Source organism: Gymnoscopelus braueri (genome assembly GCF_963280865.1).
Source record: "Gymnoscopelus braueri genome assembly, chromosome: 9".
In the NCBI taxonomy this organism is placed as follows: domain Eukaryota; kingdom Metazoa; phylum Chordata; class Actinopteri; order Myctophiformes; family Myctophidae; genus Gymnoscopelus; species Gymnoscopelus braueri.
This window is the reverse complement of record NC_137610.1, coordinates 51,213,253-51,232,624: the sequence shown is the minus strand read 5'-3', so window position 1 is coordinate 51,232,624 and position 19,372 is coordinate 51,213,253. Positions and strand designations below refer to the sequence as shown.

The 19,372-nt window shown below is 41.5% G+C and overlaps 2 protein-coding genes across 2 annotated transcripts in view; one reads left to right on the top strand and one right to left on the bottom strand.

Annotated features, from left to right (window-relative positions):
• LOC308091352 (E3 ubiquitin-protein ligase TRIM35-like) overlaps window positions 1–19,372 on the top strand; it is a 194,697-nt gene that overhangs the window by 42,390 nt on the left and 132,935 nt on the right. The gene's annotated exons all lie outside the window — the stretch shown is intronic.
• The window catches only part of saal1 (serum amyloid A-like 1), a 57,492-nt gene that overhangs the window by 26,873 nt on the left and 11,247 nt on the right, over window positions 1–19,372 (bottom strand). Inside the window, exons 3-4 of the mRNA XM_080436903.1 lie at window positions 19,231–19,341; window positions 762–845 (exon numbers count right to left, since the gene is read on the bottom strand). Coding sequence (XP_080293029.1) covers window positions 762–845; window positions 19,231–19,341 — 195 coding nt within the window. The remainder of the gene's footprint in view (window positions 1–761; window positions 846–19,230; window positions 19,342–19,372) is intronic.

The window sequence follows — 19,372 nt, the reverse complement described above, 5'->3', positions numbered from 1 at the left end:
AGGAACTACCGCGCTAATAACAAAAAGGAATCTCACGCTGTTTTTAAGAGATTGTAGGATTTGAAGATGGAAAAACAACAGCAAAAGAAAACACAGCTCACGGTAACTAAAGCTCCACTGGCTAAGAGAAACGATCCACAGGTAGTATAAAACTATTAAAATAACGCTTTTTGAAACGCTTCCGTCTTCCGGTGAAAACAAATGGAATTCTGGGTAATGCAGGAATAAACGAACAGGCTGAAGTGACGGTAATGACCAGCAGAGGCTGCTAAAAATCGTTATTTGTGGACCTGCATTGTATTACTTTAACCCAACATATATTGGAACCGAAATGTGGAACCTGAATAGCCGACTTCATTTAGCTCATGTAGGTTCATCCATTCATCCAGAGCCAATGTGTGTGATCATTCTTTACAGTTTATCATATATATCAACCAATCGACACGAACACATTCTAATAGATTCTACTTTTTTTCTTTTTTGTATATAATCGCCTAAACCCATTAGTCTGATTAACCACTAAAACCCTGTGAAAACAGTGAAAACAGCCTATATAAGTTCTAATAATCTATAAGTTCAAAATGCATTGTATTGTGACGCAACAATATATAAAGGTACTAGGTTCTATTGAAGGTAGGTTCTATAGAAGGTAAGGTAGGTTCTCATAGACAGAACATTAATAACACTATAGAAGGTAGGTTCTATAGGTTCTATAGAGGGTAAGGTAGGTTCTATAGGAGGCAAGGTAGGTTCTCACACACCGTTAGTCGTGGACAGCGGGACTTGGCGATCACTCCCAGTAGGATGTCTGCAGCTTTGAACTCCTGCAGGAAACCAGCCACGTCCTACAACCACAACAAACAATAAACCGCAGAGTGCTCCTTTAAACTTGAGTTTCACAGTCAGACCAAAAGCAGAACATCTCTGAGCGTCACATGGAATGATCAGACACTGAACAGTGTTGTTGACTACACTCTGACACAGATGAGACTTAACACATTGGGTGCCAAAACCGTAAATCTAAGGTTTTGCAAAAAGTGTTGTTGAGTGCAAACCGTTAAAAAAAAAAGTAGATATACGTGAAGTGGTCTTTTTGTGGTTTAATAAATGATCGCGCTGTTTTCTGTACATTCCGTGATCGGGTTCCCTTTCCACTCACTTCCCACTCAACCGGATGCAGAAATAGGGGGTTCCGTTTCCGGTTTTCGGTTTTAGCTTGAAAAATGTGATTTTTAGGCAAAATAGGGCAAAACTCGTTTTTTTCACACGGTATAAAAAAACGAACGGAGAGCTCCGGTTATATTTTCTTTACTCTGGACGACGAACAGTTATCGTCGTTGTGTTTACCAACAATCTGAAACCCGATCATAAGCCAAGCTAAGCTAAGATGGCCTGCGGAAGCGGGGCGGAAATACGACTACAGCCACCGGATATGACGTTTGCAGCCTGTTTGGGAGTGGCAGAGAGAGAGAGAATGGAGACTGAGAGAAAAAACGTAACTCTTTGAGTGCTGGTCGATCTGTCGTGTGTGTTTATAAACACAGCCAGACAAACGATTATAATGGATATAAGAATTCTGTGACCGGTTGAAAAGGTTATAAAACACGAAAGTCGCTGGCACTGGTTGAGTATATTATGGATATACTCTGGCACCAAATGTGTTAAGACGCAAATACATTTGTATCATTAAACATTAACAAATGTTTGGAAATGTGTATTTGGTCAATTATTTATCTTCTAACAATGCTTCTTGGCAATGACTTTTACGCCATTGGCACGCCCGTTTATTTCCCTTTTAACACTTACCCTGCCAGAGTTTTTTTAGAGCAGTCTGTAGCCTGTGCCAGGGTTTTGAACGATTTTGTTACCTTTTCAAGTAGCCACAGAATTTTTTCCTCCAGTATGATTGATCCCCTGATGGTTGCTAATCACTGAGGAGATTCAGGTGCGGCCATAGCTGAGTGGTTAGTGAGCCCGCCTAGGGAGCCAGAGGCCCTGGTTGCCCCAGGTGCGATTCCAGGCCACGCCAGCATATGTGTCGATGAAATGAAATTTGTCCCTGAGCAAGACTCTTAACCCCTAATTGCTCACAGGCCCTCATTGGAAACAAGCCCGCAAGGACTTTCATGAACGTCCTGTTAAAAGGAATTATCCTTATCCTAGGTGTGGTTTCACAAATGTCAACGAGGTCATTGTGACCTCGTTGACATGTGTTGTCTGATGTTTGAAAATAGCTCAAAACCAGTAGTTTTAAACCAAAAAACAATGTGAATTGTTTGTCCGTTTAAATTTTAACATTGAAGTGGATGGAGCAGCAAATCTTTGGAAATTGTTATCTCCTTATTCGTTTTGAATATCGAAAAAACTTCAAAACAAAAAAATTAGAGAATCTTTTTAGATTTAAAAAAAAAGATTTTTGTAATGTTTATAAACGTCTTTGGCAGGCAACAGTTAATTTCTCAAAGACGTTTATAAACGTCTTTGGCAGTTATTGTGTTAAATGGTGCCCCGTTTATAAGGGACGTGCATCTGTGGGACGAGCAGCTCAGCTGAGGATGAGGATTTGCACCCACATACTCAACACTCCGCCCGCTGGGCAATACCTAGTACGCACGCGTTTGAGTGTCTAAACCAGGGGTCTTCAACAGGGGGTCCGGGACCCCTAGGGGGTCCTCAGAGTTGCTACAGGGGGTCCGCCAAATCTCTGTTTGATAGGATCATTGTTTTTTTACATTAACCACTTGAATCCTAGCATCCCTACTCTAAGGACAACTTTAGCCGAAAATAGCAGATCTACAATCTCACAACGCCTCGCAGCACAACGCCTCGCGCTGCGAGGCGTTGTGAGCTTGTAGATCGGCTATTTCCGGCAAAGAGGGGAAAAAAGAGCAGACCAACTACAGAGTGAAAGTTTACTAAGTATTGACAGTTTAAAGGTTTCATGACATTCAGTTTTACCACACATTAAAAGCCTTTGTCATGGTCCTTCAAATGTGTATAAAAAGTTTTAACAAAAAAAATCCACTCCATTGATCCATGGCAGGTGTTTTTCTCTCACATTTCTAAAGCCTTTTCAACTGCAATGAAAATTTTAATCTTTGCCTGCGGGTGTCGCTGTTGAGGGATTTTGCCTGTCAATCATCGCCTCTGCTCCGCCCCCCCCCCCCCCCCCCCCCCCGAAGGAAAGGATAGGGGAGGGGAGGGGCGAGGAGGAGATTGGGCGGGATTAATGGCCTGTGACTTCACTGCCCAAGGGCCAAGCTCAGATTACTTTTCAGCCTAATTATTCAGGAACCCCCAGACCACAGAAAATCCACTGAATGTTCAAAGTTCAGATTTTTTTGGGTGTAATTGAGGTCATAAAACCCCCAAAAAAACATTAAAAAAAAAAAGTGAAAATGAATGTTATAGAACCTTTAAGTCGTTAAATGTCTGAAAATACACAGTAACATGAATCCAACTAGGGATGTTCCTAGCGTTTTTTTTTTACTGACGTGTACACGTAATTTTTTAAACAGTTTATTCGAATACACGAAAATGTATTAATTAATTAAATTATTACAATTAACACCCAGAAAATGGCCCAAACTGAGCACATTTCGATCTATAAGGTTAATTATCATTTGAAAAAATATTAAGAGTATATGAAAGCCAATTAAAATGCTTATAAATAAATATTAAAATACACGTTGAGGGAAAGTAGGTCAAACCAATTGTCCGCCACTGCGTGCAAGCCGTGCATTAGGCCTCCGCAACATAGCGCAAATTACAGCATTCCATTTATTATAGTCTATATGTTCATTAGCTATCAGATTAATTAACTTAGTTCAGAGTCAGACAACATCACGTTAAACAACGTTTATTTTCCAAAGGTTTTAGACAACACCTTTTAGTTTAGACTTTTTCTTTTCTTTATACATTTGTTGAATGCTTGAAGCACAGTGCACACAGCCACACACAGTCACACAGCATGTGTGGCTTTTTTTTTTTTTAAATAAAATGAATAAACAAACAAGCCTGTCTAAACAAGCAGCCCTATTAACTTGGCCTTATGAAAGCAGGGAGTCGGGACCAATATGGCTTAATGAACAACAAACAAACAAACAACATTTACGCGACTCAGTCAGAAAGCTCCACAATAAAATAAAACAGTGATCAAACAGTCAGTGGAAGATTTGTTATTTTTTTACTCACTCAGACCATACGTTTTTGTTGAGCGAAATCAACATATCAACATGCTTGGGTGAAAGACGGGATCGGAGGCGAGAGACAATAAGGCCCGCAGCTGAAAAGACTCGCTCAGATGGCACAGATGGCACAGGTATACAGAGATAACGCATTGCAAGTCGGTAAAGTTTGGGGAAACTTCGCTCTTTGCCGCGCCACCACAGAAGTGGGTCTTCGCTAAGTGGGATAGGTGGTTCAGCCCAGTATCGCTCCAGCTCATCATCTGGACTTGGCTTCCCTCCAGCATAATCCTCCCCAAAGAAAACACTCAGGGACGTTGTTTTATTTTTTGGCTGCGAGGGACCCCGGTTCATGCCCTGCAGGCGTTGTGGTCGGGATCGTTGTCTTCGTCAGACTCATGACGCACTGCCACTGGTTCTGGTAGGCTGTTATACTGCACAGCGAGTTGTTCTCGGACCTTAAAGGGTCTACACCATGAAAATCACTTTTTTCTTGGTTTTTTGGGGTCCCCAGTGTCTCTTGTACCCCAAAAATTAAATTCAGTCATTCCTTCTCATTTCATGGATTTCCAGAATGGGCGTGTCTGAACAGGCGATCTCAGAATGGAAATGTTTATGATGTCACAAACATTATTGATGGCAAACCCAATGTTAAATGAAAAGTGCCCGAATCGCTCCGAAACTTTTTCTACCCCCCCTAAGTGGGGGTCTACGAACAAATACTTCGGGCTCGGATTTTGGCTCCGCCCCCCGGAAGTGGGTGAAACAGGCACCTCAAACACTTGGTGTGATGTTCAAAGTGTTTTTTTTTCGATTTTGTATTTTTCTTAGATGCTTCTTTTTATGCAGAATTTTTCCATTTTTTTTTCCTTTTTTTTAATATTTTTTTTAAATATTTGTTTGTATTAACAGACAGAATTGCTCAGTAGCCCCCCCCCTGCCCAAGAGGACGTTTTGGTATTGCAGCTGAAAGCGCTGTATAAGCCAGAGACAATTGACTTGGGATGAGTATATCTGAGTGATGATTTAGGCTCAAACCTTTTGAAAAAGGTTTGAGGGACATACACCATATGATATTAAATATCAATTTTTTTTTTTTAATTCATGGTGTAGCTCCTTTAACTTGCACATCCAACGGGAGAAAGCGCAGGTGTTTATGGCGGGGATCTAGAGCCGAGGCGAGCAAAGCAGCTCTCCCAGCTTTCTTTGTATCTGCGGGTTCCATTCGTTTCTGCAGTGATTTCTGATCTTTGTTAGTGGAGACGAGTGAGCATGTCACAAACAGAGTTCCAGCGGGTCTGGCACGACTTTTTGAGTTTGTGGTCGCCCTTCATCTCCTGCTGTTTTTGCTTCGCCTTAAGTGCATTGGTGGCGACAGTACCGTGATGGAAATGGCCAACGAGTCTTGAACCCGCACCTATCAGTCGGGCCAGGGCGTTAGCTTTTAGACCATCATTAATGGCCAACTTCAGCGTGTGGGCAAAACATGGCACTGACTCCCACTCCAGCAGAGTTAGGTTTGCTGACGCCATGTTGGCTGCATTATCATGAACGCAGGCGGTGACTTTTCCTTCCAGGCCCCATTTATTGGTAGATGTTTTCAGATGCTCAGCCCAGGTTAGCTGCTGTGTGTCGCTCCTCGAGCGCGCATGTCTGGAGCACTCGACTGACCAGTTTCCCTTCAACAATAAAATGACACGTAATTGTCATATATGACTCGGTGGTTGTGGATGTCCAGCCATCACTTGTGATTTTAAATATAAGCTAAAAACCCATTTGATTAATCAAATTTAACAACTCCCAGAGACATCCACTCTTACACCCACCCACACACACTTGCACCTACACCATTTTATACTAAAATGTATTTTCTCTAGTATTCATACTGTGTATCTATTGTTGTATTTGTATTTTTGTATAATTGTATGTATGTTGCCAAATAATTAATTTTTGGTTTCTATTACTTTGTATTTCTTTCTTGTATTTCTTAAGTGAGGTGAGATTAACCTTATAAACCCGAAAGGGTTTTCTAAATCTCACCTGCACATCCAACACAATATTATGCTGATGCTAAAAATTTGTTGTTTTTAAATGTGCAAAAAAAAAAAAAAAGAAAAAAAAAAATTGCAACATATTCCGCCCTCTCCATATTCCCTTTTATGGCTGCATTCATTTTGTCACGTTCCAGCTCCAACCTCGACGTTATCATTTTCCTCCCTGGCACTGTGTACTCCTCCGGCTCTAAAAAGTTAATCAGTTTGTTGAAGCCATTGCCTTCAACAAAGCTGAGGGGCAGCATGTCTGTTGCGGTCATCTGCGTGATGAGCTGATTAATTCTTTCAGACCGACCAGGGTCACAGCGGCGGTGGCTAGTAGTAGAACTGGTGAACGATGTAATGCGGGCCTGTGTTTGGCTCTGGCTAGCTCCAGTGTCAAGGTTTACGTCGGGGTGTTTTTTTTGGGGTACACCCCCGCATTCCTAAACCCCCCCACTTATACACCCCCCCATTCCGAAAACCCCCCCCCCCCACTCCTACACCCCCCCACTCCGAATTTTTTTTTCGGAATGGGGGGGTGTAGGAGTGGGGGGGTTTTGAAAATTTGAAATAAACCCTGCCATTCCGAAAAATAGATATAAAAAAAATATATATTATAATTTTTTTTTTTTTTTTTTTTTTTTTGTGGGGCTCCCCCAAGTTTGGGAGCCCGGCAAAAAAAAAAGTTTTTTTTTTTTTTTTTTTCAATAGAAAAAAAAAAACGAGGAGGGAGTATTAATATATTAAAGTATTCTGGCGCAGCTGTTCACCTCCCCCCACCTGCGTGATACCCCCCCCCCCCCACCGGGACCCCCCCAGGACCCCCCCCCCAGGCCCAAGGTGTCATTCATAATAATTTTATATTTTGCGCTTTGACACAGAGCGGTTGAGATTTCATTAAGCCAGATCTTTGTCAATTTTACTTGAATTCTTATCATTTTAATGTTTATATGATCTGTAAAATGTAGATTTTCATTTGGTAGCAGTCATGCATTTATTGTAATTTATTATAATTTATTTCTTATTTTCTGTCATTTATTTCCATGCACGTAACATTATCTGTCTGTCTGTCTGTCTGTCTGTCTGTCTGTCTGTCTGTCTGTCTGTCTGTCTGTCTGTCTGTCTGTCTGTCTGTCTGTCTGTGTGTGTGCGTGCGTGTGCGCACAGACAGACAGACAGACATCTTTCCTCTACAAATGAGAAGTCAGTCGAATCCCATGCTATGAGCTTGTAGATCTGCTGTTTTTGAAAGCATCAGAATCACGTGCGCGTGGAGGGAGCGCACACGCGCGCAATATTAAAGTCTTCTGGCGCAGCTGTTCACCCCACCCCCCCGCCCCCCACCGGGACCTATCTATCTATCTATATATCCATCTATCTATCTATCCATCTATCTATCTATCATTCATCTGTCACAAGGCTTTTCAGCCCAAGGACCCCCTAGCTGCCGTCCACTCATCAGTGGGCTGATTGGCACAGTATTAAAGCAACGCACCTCCAAACACAGTTAGCTGTCTGTCTCTCCACACTGGTCTATTATCAGTCCAGGCTGGCCTGTTGGGCCCGCCTGTGTTCTCATCGCGCATTAGCGCAGGTATGTCTCTCCATCTTGCTGTTTATGCAATTGTCTTATGCTGCGTAGTGCATGGTCTTGAACTTGACCATGAGCGTTTGTGTCCTTTGTAGCCCTGGTGTGTCAACCCATCTTGTTGGCGTTTTGCGCCGGGCGTGCAGTGCTTCATGCTGCACAACGGGTACGTTGGTGGTCCTCCTTCTCCGCAGTATAGCAAGTTAATTTCAGGCACTATAATAACCATGGCCCTTTATTATTACAGTTTGTCTCCTACCGGTGTTCGCCGCTGCAGGCAGGCCATTGTGGCTTACGCCTTTGCTGCACCGCGGTACGTGACTGTCTCTCTCTGCTCCTGTCACCCGTCTTAATGAATATTAGTATTATACTGTAAATGGTAGAATGACACGGCCGTTTGTCCTTTCGGGCACCGTGATACTCCACTGCTGCTTTGCGGGTTTCCAATAACCCACGCATTAAGAACCCTCTCACACTGATAATCCATTCTGAGGTTCCCCTCCAGCTGAGCTTATGCCCTTATATGGGTGAACGTATTCTTTTCTGACGCATTGGTCCACACTCTCAGGCTCACAGCCAGCCTCCCTGTTTATTTTGTTTTAGTGTTATTGCTTATTTTGTTATTGTTTATTTAGTGTTGTTTCTATGGTTTGGTTTATTTTCATGAGATTGTAGGCCTACAGACGGCATTCTATTATAACTTGCAGCACTGGCCCTATAGGCAAATAGATTTTATTAAGTGCATTGCCCGATTGTTTTTTTCTTATTAAATGTTTTGTTACTTTTATTATTGATGAGATTACCCTGTTACCATTATTACAATAAAGCTTTTTGTACTTTTTACTTTTCTGCCTTTTTATAATTGTACAACGAACTTGTGTGAGGAGTAATATATGTTCAGGTGGTTGGTTTACATTATAAATATTTCCTGGGGTGCTACTCCCCAGGTGTTGGCTATATTATATAATTATTCATACCGCCCTGCTACACTTGCATGCATATATGAGGTGGGTTAATAATTATTTGAATAAAAGTATATTTTCAGCTCATTCTGTTCAGTCCATAAATGTTGTGTTCAGAATAATAAAAAACATAGTGTCATTATTATTATTATTATTATTATTATTAGTAGTATTAAGTTATTATTACTACTACTATTATGCTATTATTACTGTTATTAGCGCGCGTCTCTACAGAGAGAGAGAGAGCACTGGGGTAGAGCGAGCGCGCGTCTCTACAGAGAGAGAGAGAGCACTGGGGTAGAGCGAGCGCGCGTCTCTACAGAGAGAGAGAGAGCACTGGGGTAGAGCGAGCGCGCGTCTCTACAGAGAGAGAGAGAGCACTGGGGTAGAGCGAGCGCGCGTCTCTACAGAGAGAGAGAGAGCACTGGGGTAGAGCGAGCGCGCGTCTCTACAGAGAGAGAGAGAGCACTGGGGTAGAGCGAGCGCGCGTCTCTACAGAGAGAGAGAGAGCACTGGGGTAGAGCGAGCGTGCGTCTCTACAGAGAGAGAGAGCGCACTGGGGTAGAGCGAGCGTGTGTCTGTACAGAGAGAGAGAGAGAGAGAGAGAGAGAGAGAGCGTATTTGGGTAGAGTGACTAAATTAACGTGAATTAATGTATCCCCTAGCTGCTAGATTGATATTTAGATCTTAGTTGGTTCAGAGAAACGTGGCACATTTATCAGTACTGATTAATAATAATTATAATATTATAGATAATAATATAATCATTTAATTCCGAGATGAACTCGATAGATAGAGATAGATAGATATATAGATATATGGGCAAAAGTGACGGTTTTAAGTAACGTCAGGGTTAACTGCGTGTGTTTGTTTGTGCATTATGGCCGCTGACTTTTGAGACAGACAGACAGACAGACACCCAGGCTGTGGTAGATCGGTGGTAGACGTCTGTCTGTCTGTCAAGTTGTGAGCTTGTAGATCGGCTATTTTCAAGCCTATAAAATATGTCTGGAGTGGTTAATATGGCTAATAGTTGACATCTGCAACTGCAAAGTAGCCTAACTACTAGGACTAAAGTGTAGTTAGTTACTTTCATAACTGGCTGAAGTGGACAGTGGTGGAGAAAGTACTCAAAGGTTTTACTTAAGTAAAAGTATCAATACTGCAATGTAGAAGTAGGCTACTCCGTTACAAGTAAAAGTCCGGAATTAAAAATGTACTTGAGTAAAAGTACAAAAGTAATCGCATCAAAATATACTTAAGTACCAAAAGTTAAATTACAAATATATTTGAAAATAGCACATCTACAAGATTACAATGCCTCGTGATGCGAGGCGTTGTGAGCTTGTAGATCTGCTATTTTCTGCTATTTTATTTTCTGCGATACTTTTTCTTTTCGTACTTTAAGTACATTTTGATACCAATACTTTTGTACTTTTACTCAAGTAAATTTTGAATTAAAGACTTTTACTTGTAACAGAGTACTTTAATTGCAGTATTGGTACTTTTACTAAAACATTTGAGTACTTTTTCCACCACTGGTCATTGCAAACCGGTCTGGATGTCCTGATATATCCAGTCTGTCTGAAAAGTATTCTCAGAAACAATTAAGCAAAATATCTCCTGGTGTGTCTTTTTCCAGGACCATTTTGTTTGCTTATTAAGCTCTTGAGCGTAAAATTAAACCAAATAGTGAAATTGTTAAACATCTGACAACCACACTTGACAGAGGTGACAACTACAGTAGCCTTTGTTACTGAAGTCGGGGTTCGGGGGGCAAAATGTCTTACGAAAGTGTCGATGTCCATTGAATTAGAGGAAACAAGTAGCCTATACTAATCAACCACAACCTAACACCAGCTCTGTACATGGGGAACTTCAAATTTACTAATTGAATGGCCAATGAAAAAGCAGCTACTATAAAAAGGACTCAATCAACCATAACGAGTTTGACAGTGAATTCGCAAGAGTGAGCTGCCAACTACAAATTCAGTCTTCTACAAACAAACTTTACCTAAGTTCTTTACAAAATGGCTTATTTACAAGTTGCCAATAGTCGAGGAGGGAGAGCGCTAATCATTGATGGGTTCCGCTACCTGCGGAATCAAACAAAGCAGGATCGGATCTACTGGCGTTGTGCCTACCGGGGATGCAATGTCTTTGTCCACACGCGTTATGTGGACATGGATGCCGACGCACCACAGGTCGATGTTGTGAGGCCTCCGGAGGACCATGGGCACGCTCCCGAGGTGGACCTGATATCCACCACCGCCCTAATCCAACGGATGCTGGAGCGGGTAGCGGCCGATCCCACCATCCCCATACGGCGGGTATATGATGACATGGTGGCCCAAGCTCTGGCAGAAGAGCTGCAGCATATTCCCCCATTCAATGCCCTAAGCACAAGGCTGGAGAGGCGTCGGGCGGCCCTCATGCCACCCATTCCACACACCTGCCAAGACGTGAATGTTGGGGGAGAATGGGCCCGCAGCTGGGATGGGGAAAACTTCCTTTCCAGACATAACCGCCAACATGATTTTTTGGTCTTCGGGACAGATGACAATTTCATCAAACTCGCTCACTGCCAGCAGGTTAGACCAACCCCTCTGCATTGAAACATTCTGTCAGTTAAATTGAAATGTATAATTATTTTAAATGTCAAATATGATCAATGCTTGGTAACGAATACTTATAAGAATTTTGCGCAATATATACAGGCTATGTCTAATTTATATCAGTATCAATAAAATTATATATTTGTTTTAGATATACATTGATGGGACATTTAAGACCTGTCCAAGGCCTTTCTACCAGTTGACCACCATCCATGGCCTTTACATGGGGAGGGTTGTGCCATTCGTCTTTGTACTCATGAGGGGGAAGGAGGAGGTGATGTATTCTGCGGTCCTGCGTCACGTGAAAAGAAAAGTCGAGCGCGTCACAGGAGAGCCGTAAGTGTGTGTGTGTGTGTGTGTGTGTGTGTGTGTGTGTGTGTGTGTGTGTGTGTGTGTGTGTGTGTGTGTGTGTGTGTGTGTGTGTGTGTGTGTGTGTGTGTGTGTGTGCGCGCGTGCAGTGGTGGAAAAAGTACTCAAAGTCTTTACTTAAGTAAAAGTACCAATACTGCACTATAAAAACTCCATTACAAGTAAAAGTCCAGAATTCAAAATTTACTTGATTAAAAGTACAGAAGTATTGGCATCAAAATGTACTTAAAGTACCAAATGTAAAAGTACTACATATTTCAAAATAGCCGATCTACAAGCTCACAACGCGTCACAATGATTAGCGTTGTGAGCTTGTAGATCGGCTATTTTCAAATAGCCAAAATATATCATATTTTCATTAGGCCTATATCATAATTTCTATCTGAAAATTATCTAGTAACTAAAGTTCTCAAATAAATGTAGTGGAGTAAAAGTACAATATTTGCCTCTGAGATATAGTGGAGTAGAGGTAAAAGTATTGGAAATTGGAAAAGTGTGTACGCCAATTGTATCTCACTGCACCTGAAATACAAATATTTTGAAGAATAATAATAGAATAATCTTTTTTTTCTCTCATCTATAATGTCCATCCCTCCATTCACACAGATGGACTCCTGACAGAGTCCTCTCAGACTTTGAAATGGGCCTCATGAACGCCTTCAGGACTGAGCTGCCTGCCACTTTAGTCACAGGATGTTTTTTCCACCTCTGCCAGAGCCTGTGGCGAAAAGTGCAGGATCTGGGCCTGGCAGGTCAGTGATGTAGCCTATTACACTAATGTACACAACACAACTAGGAGTCATTGTCTGTGATTTGATTTTCGCCAGAAATAATAATTTAAAATGAAATATATATATAAACAAACAAATGCAATATTATTATTATTATTACCCTTATTATAATTATTCATAATAATAGGCCTACAATTTATTAATATTATGATATTCTTCATTTACATTTGAGGACAGTATAAGGACCTCTTGCAATGTTATGTTTTACCATTTATTTCATAGCCTCAAAACAGACCACAGAAACACATTTAGCAGAATAATTTAGCTTCCGTTTCAGATAAAGCATCAGATGTAGGGTCATGTAGCCAATTTTAATTGTTATGATATTACCATTCATTCATGGGTTGAAGGATTTTGGTATTTTGTTTAAAAAAAAAGTTGGTATTGAGTGTTGAGTACTTATGAAATTAGTTGTAGTATTTATACATTTTTACTTCTTCACTCAACGTTTGCAGGTCCATACAGGCAGGACAGGAACGTCAGAATGTGGGTGAGAAAGGCTATGGCCACAGGCTTCCTCCCTGTTCTAGTCCTGAGGCTCAATTTCAGGACATTCTGCCGGAGTAGAGTGACACGCCGTCTGATTCTCCAGTACCCCCCGGTTAATGAATTCATTGACTACATGGAGAACACCTACGTGGGCGAGGCCGCGCTGTTCCCGTCTGCTGTCTGGAGCGTATTTGGCCGTCGTTCTGATAATCGGACGAATAACTGGGTTGAATGTAACACCTTTTATTATTATTATTATTATTATTGTCTCTTTACAAATAATTTCCTTCAATAAAACTGAGCAATTTGGGTGTGGAATGTCAATGGGCCATGTTGAAGCCTAGTTCTTATTAAGCTATATGATTATTTCAGCTTGGCACCGCAGATGGAACACCAGGGTCGGGCACCGCCCCTCCATCTGGCTCTTCATTCGTCGCCTGAAGGATGAGCAGAGACTGGTTTGTTAGACACTTTTATAAACACATTTGTGAAGAAGGCTAGTGGTAAGCATTTTTTTCCCCAGAAATCTCAAAGCTTGGTTAATTCTCCCAAACTAGGTGGAGACCGGCTGCATCATGGCAGAACGAGGAGATCCACGGGTCCCCCAGCGGAAAAAATGGCGACAGCTGGAGGAGAGGTTTGACACCTTTATACTAAGAATAATTAAAAAAGACCTAAGCTTAGCTCAGATCATTTGAGGAGCATCCACATGGGAGAATTAAGGAGAAGGGTATCTTGGGGCTGCAATTCAGTGTCATGTTATTGAAGTTATTGTGAAATGCAAACCTAAAAACAGTACCACTATATTAATTTGTCAAATTACTGATATTAATTGCATTTTCTCAAACAGGATTGCGGCCATCCGCCAACAGTACGACAACGGGGACAGGACCGTCGATGAGTACTGGGATGCAGTCACGCACACCATCCATGACTTCCTGTGATGCCCAGAGCAGGTTGTCCCATTCTTTCTGTCCATATCACTGACCATCCACACACCTGCAATACACCATGTCTCACACATGCAACATTCACACACACACCACTGTATACTGACTCCACACCTCATAGGATGTCCCATGAGTGCAATATTAAATTACCCTGTACTGTACACTTCAGAACGGCTTGCCACTCATTCCACTCCCCGGGGAGTTTTCTCCCCGAGTTCTGTCTCCCCTTCACAGATGGATCGCTATCACTACGGACCCTCAGACGCAGATGTACAGTGTGACTGCAGACCGGGCATCCATGGAGCACACCTGTGGATTGCTACCTCTCTCTGTCTCTCCGTTTGTCTCTCTCCCTTTCTCTTCTCCCTCTTCCCCCCCCCTCTTTCCCACCGTCGATGAGTACTGGGATGCAGTCACGCACACCATCCAGAACTTCCTGTGATGCCCAGAGCAGGTTGTCCCATTCTTTCTGTCCATATTACTGACCATCCACACACCTGCAATACACCATGTCTCACACATGCAACATTCACACACACCACTGTATACTGACTCCACACCTCATAGGATGTCCCATGAGTGCAATATTAAATTACCCTGTACTGTACACTTCAGAACGGCTTGCCACTCATTCCACTCCCCGGGGAGTTTTCTCCCCGAGTTCTGTCTCCCCTTCACAGATGGATCGCTATCACTACGGACCCTCAGACGCAGATGTACAGTGTGACTGCAGACCGGGCATCCATGGAGCACACCTGTGGATTGCTACCTCTTTCTGTCTCTCCGTTTGTCTCTCTCCCTTTCTCTTCTCCCTCTCCCCCCCCCCCTCTTTCCCCCCGACCGGTCATGGCTGATGGCCGCCCACCCTACAGCCTGGGGATGCCTGACGTTTCTTCCTATTAAAGTTAAAGTTAAAGTTATAGAGGGAGTTTTTCGTTACCACTGTTGTTAGTAGCTTAGGATGGGATTTCCAATTTTGGGATTGTCGGGTTTTCCCTATGTCTAGTATAATAAAATTCAACTACAACATGTTTGGCTGCTATTGTCTGGTCACTGTTAGTGCAATAATAATGTTGAAAGAGTAACGTTGGCATCTGGTCAAGTGGAGATATATGTCTCATATGTTTGTGCTACTCCCACTTTATTCCAGCCTGCATCATGGCATCCCTATTTCTGTTGTGTGGTTACAGGCAAAGATTTTCCAAAATGTTCGGAAGATAGCAGAAGAGAAATATGCAACACATTGTGACCTTGTAGACCAGCTATTTGACACTTTTAAATAGGGCTTGAAAGCAGTCAATGCATTTCTTTTGGGTTAAATTAGTATAGGGAAGGGGTGTGTAATATTTGTTTGAAACCAATTTGGGAAAAGGGTAACCATGTTCAGAAAAGTATTTTGAACATTGAATAAGGAAAGTAATTAGGAAAATGCTTTGAAAAATGTTCATTGGTGGAAATTAAGACACTTTCAATGTGATTGTTGCATTTGTATGCTGCTAAAAAAATATATATATATATACATAGCCTATATTGGATATCTCACTGACCAAGTACAGTAGGTGGGTGTTTTTTGTAGATGCAGTACTATTATTTGAACACTAGGTGCCACACCTGTGAAGTACTGGGCAGATCGCACTGAAGAATTGGTTTGTATTGGACTATGCAACGAATAATAATATAATAATAATAATAATCCTACACTTTGCAGATATAAATTATTATATTATAAACTACATTAACCACTACAGCCATATTTTATAGGCTATAAGAAAAATAGCCGATCTACAAGCTCACAACTTGTGAGCTGTCTGTCTGTCTGTCTGTCTGTCTGTCTGTCTGTGTAGGTGTAGGGGGGGTCATTTTTTAGGTTACATTTAGAAGATGTAAATATAACCACTCAATGTCACCCAAAATCAGTTTACACAGCTGTTGCTTATAAACTGATTCCAGCTCAAATAAATAATTGTATTGTGTGAGCTTATAGATTTGCTATTTTCAAAGGATTTTTATACATTTGAAAACTTGCCAAATGGGACCTTCTACATAACGAGTACTTTTACTTTTGGTATTTTAAGTACATTTTGATAACAATACTTGGGCTATGTAGGATACTTTTACTAAAATTTGAATTCTGTACTTTTACATGTTACAGAGTAGGCCTGTTTCTACATTGCAGTATTACTTTTACTTAAGTAAAACATTTGAGTACTTTTTACACCACTGATGCGTATATTACTTCATGTGAGATGTGACGAGATGTGGGTTAATTAACGAGAAAACATCTGAGGAACCTGAGCATGTGAGCGTCTCTGAGAGTAGGCCTACGTGATTACTGACCCGTCAATCAACGTGCGCGCATTAATAATGATAATAGCATGATAATAATATTTTTTTTATTATTCTGAATACAATATTAATGGACTGAACCTGAATGGTAATAACAAATGACGTTGTGGTCTTGGTCTGATGAACAGCTGCGCCAGAAGACTTTAATATTGCGCGCGTGCGCGCTCCCTCCTCGCGCACGTGATTCTGATGCTTTCAAAAACAGCAGATCTACAAGCTCATAGCATGGGATTCGACTGACTTCTCATTTGTAGAGGAAAGATGTCTGTCTGTCTGTCTGTGCGCACACGCACGCACACACACAGACAGACAGACAGACAGACAGACAGACAGACAGACAGACAGACAGACAGACAGACAGACAGACAGATAATGTTACGTGCATGGAAATAAATGACAGAAAATAAGAAATAAATTATAATAAATTACAATAAATGCATGACTGCTACCAAATGAAAATCTACATTTTACAGATCATATAAACATTAAAATGATAAGAATTCAAGTAAAATTGACAAAGATCTGGCTTAATGAAATCTCAACCGCTCTGTGTCAAAGCGCAAAATATAAAATTATTATGAATGACACCTTGGGCCTGGGGGGGGGGGTCCTGGGGGGGTCCCGGTGGGGGGGGGGGGGTATCACGCAGGTGGGGGGAGGTGAACAGCTGCGCCAGAATACTTTAATATATTAATACTCCCTCCTCGTTTTTTTTTTTCTATTGAAAAAAAAAAAAAAAAAAACTTTTTTTTGCCGGGCTCCCAAACTTGGGGGAGCCCCACAAAAAAAAAAAAAAAATAATAATAATTATATATATATATTTTTTTTATATCTATTTTTCGGAATGGCAGGGTTTATTTCAAATTTTCAAAACCCCCCCACTCCTACACCCCCCCATTCCGAAAAAAAAATTCGGAGTGGGGGGGTGTAGGAGTGGGGGGGGGGGGTTTTCGGAATGGGGGGGTGTATAAGTGGGGGGGTTTAGGAATGCGGGGGTGTACCCTTTTTTTTGGTAAGTGATTTCTCAGCGACCCAGTCGAATTCTTATAAGCACGCTTAACTGGACACAGCCTACACGCCGCTTGTGTGCCATCTTCTGACAAGTCAAAATATTCCCAAGCTTTGCTCTTCTTTTTTACCGACATCGTTGCACAGACGCACACGTGTGTTTGTTTACGCTCAATCGATGCACGGGGAAGGAATGTGTCAACCCACAATGCCAAGCTGCAGTGAGTCCTGACCAGCGCTGCAGAAATGAGTGACATGCACGCAAATGATCCATGTTAATACTTAAAAGGTAGGGTAAGTGATATTTTTTGGTTAAAACAAAAAGTATTTTGTTAAAAGGTTAAAACACTATATTCTGATAGTAATCATTGCTATAGAGTGTTTGTTCAGTAACAGATGTCTCCCTGTCTCTCCAGCTCTTTAATAAACAGAAAATACATTTTCCGGTAGGTGTCAAAATCTCAGCCAATCAGGAGAAAGTACCCATTTTTAAGCTTAATTTGTATTGTGTTCCAGTTCCAATTTTGTCTGCTAATTTCTTAGTGTCATCACTTCCAATTTCACTTGTTTAATCTGTATCCTGATTGAGTTCTCTGTCCTGGTTGGATAAAATTGGAAATGAAACTGAAACTGAAACGAAAATGCATTTTCTGTTTAATAAAGAGGTGGAGAGACATAGAGACTCCTGTTACTGAACAAACACTCTATAGCAATGAGTACTATCAGAATATAGAGCTTTTTAACACTTATTTTAACCAAAGCAAATCACTTACCCTACCTTTAATTGACACGTATTTTAGCTTTCTTAAATACAAACTTTTATGAAGACATGACAGTAATTTGGTTACAAAAATGAAATGTGTAAAATAAAACTTTAAAAAAAAATATATATATATATATATTTTTTAGAATAACCGGATTTTATTTACAAAACGGTTAGTAGGGTCCATCCCGTTTAATCGAATAGTCGAATATCCGTGCACATCCCTAAATCCAACATCTATGAAAAGCTTTAATCTGCAACACAATTTCATGTAATATATAGTGGGGGGGTCCCTGCTTCATCTCTCTCTCAGTTAGGGGGTCCTTGGCCTGAAAAGGTTGAAGACCCCTGGTCTAAACGGAAATTACAGAAATGTGGCGGAAGTTCCGCCCAAGGAAATGACGTTAAAGCTTTACAAATCTGTTCACGTTCTCCGTGAATGCGTGAATGTGAGTTTTTTTTGGTTTCCGGGGGAAGTCCCGCCCCAATAGAGCACCGAAAGTCCTGACGTCACTACCAGTAGAGGGCACTTTTCGCAGGTTCGTGGCTTTACTTTTTGTGTTGATATCCTCATTGGGGAATCTTAGATCGCTTCATATAAGAACTGTGTTCCAAAAATAAACACGCCACCCTGGCGATTTTACTCATATGGATATAAAGCATCGACTGAAGGTGTAAATGTACACGTTTACCCAAAGAGTAACACAATATAAACACTAGAAACGAGTCAAACAACCCAAAGACTACATTTCCCATGAACGCGCCTGCTGTAGAGACAGTGATATCAGACCCGGAAGTAGTAGTTCTTAAGACTTTTAAGGCAGAATTCATTCCATTTTCGCCAGAAACAGGCTGTATTAAATATGAATGAATATCATAAACGATGCAGAGCCACCCCCCTGACAAAAACGCCAGGGTGGTGTGTTTATGTTTGGAACACAGTTCTTGTATGACGTGATCTAAGATTCCCAAATGGGGATTTCAACACAAAAAATAAAGCCACGAACCCGTGAAACAGCACCCTCTAGTGGCAGTGACACTCCTATAGAGACTCTGCTTTAGGTCGTGACCAGGCTTTTCTCTTGGCAGATGAGTAAGGGCTGCTGGGAATGAGGCCGACACTCACCTTGTCCATAGCCATGTCCCACACCCGACACAGGCTCTCCTCCTCTTCATCAGTGAGCTGCATGTGAGTGGAGTCTCCTCTTTCCTCCTCCTTCTCCTCTCTGGTAACAATCTGACATGAAAACATCACAAAAATACAGCAT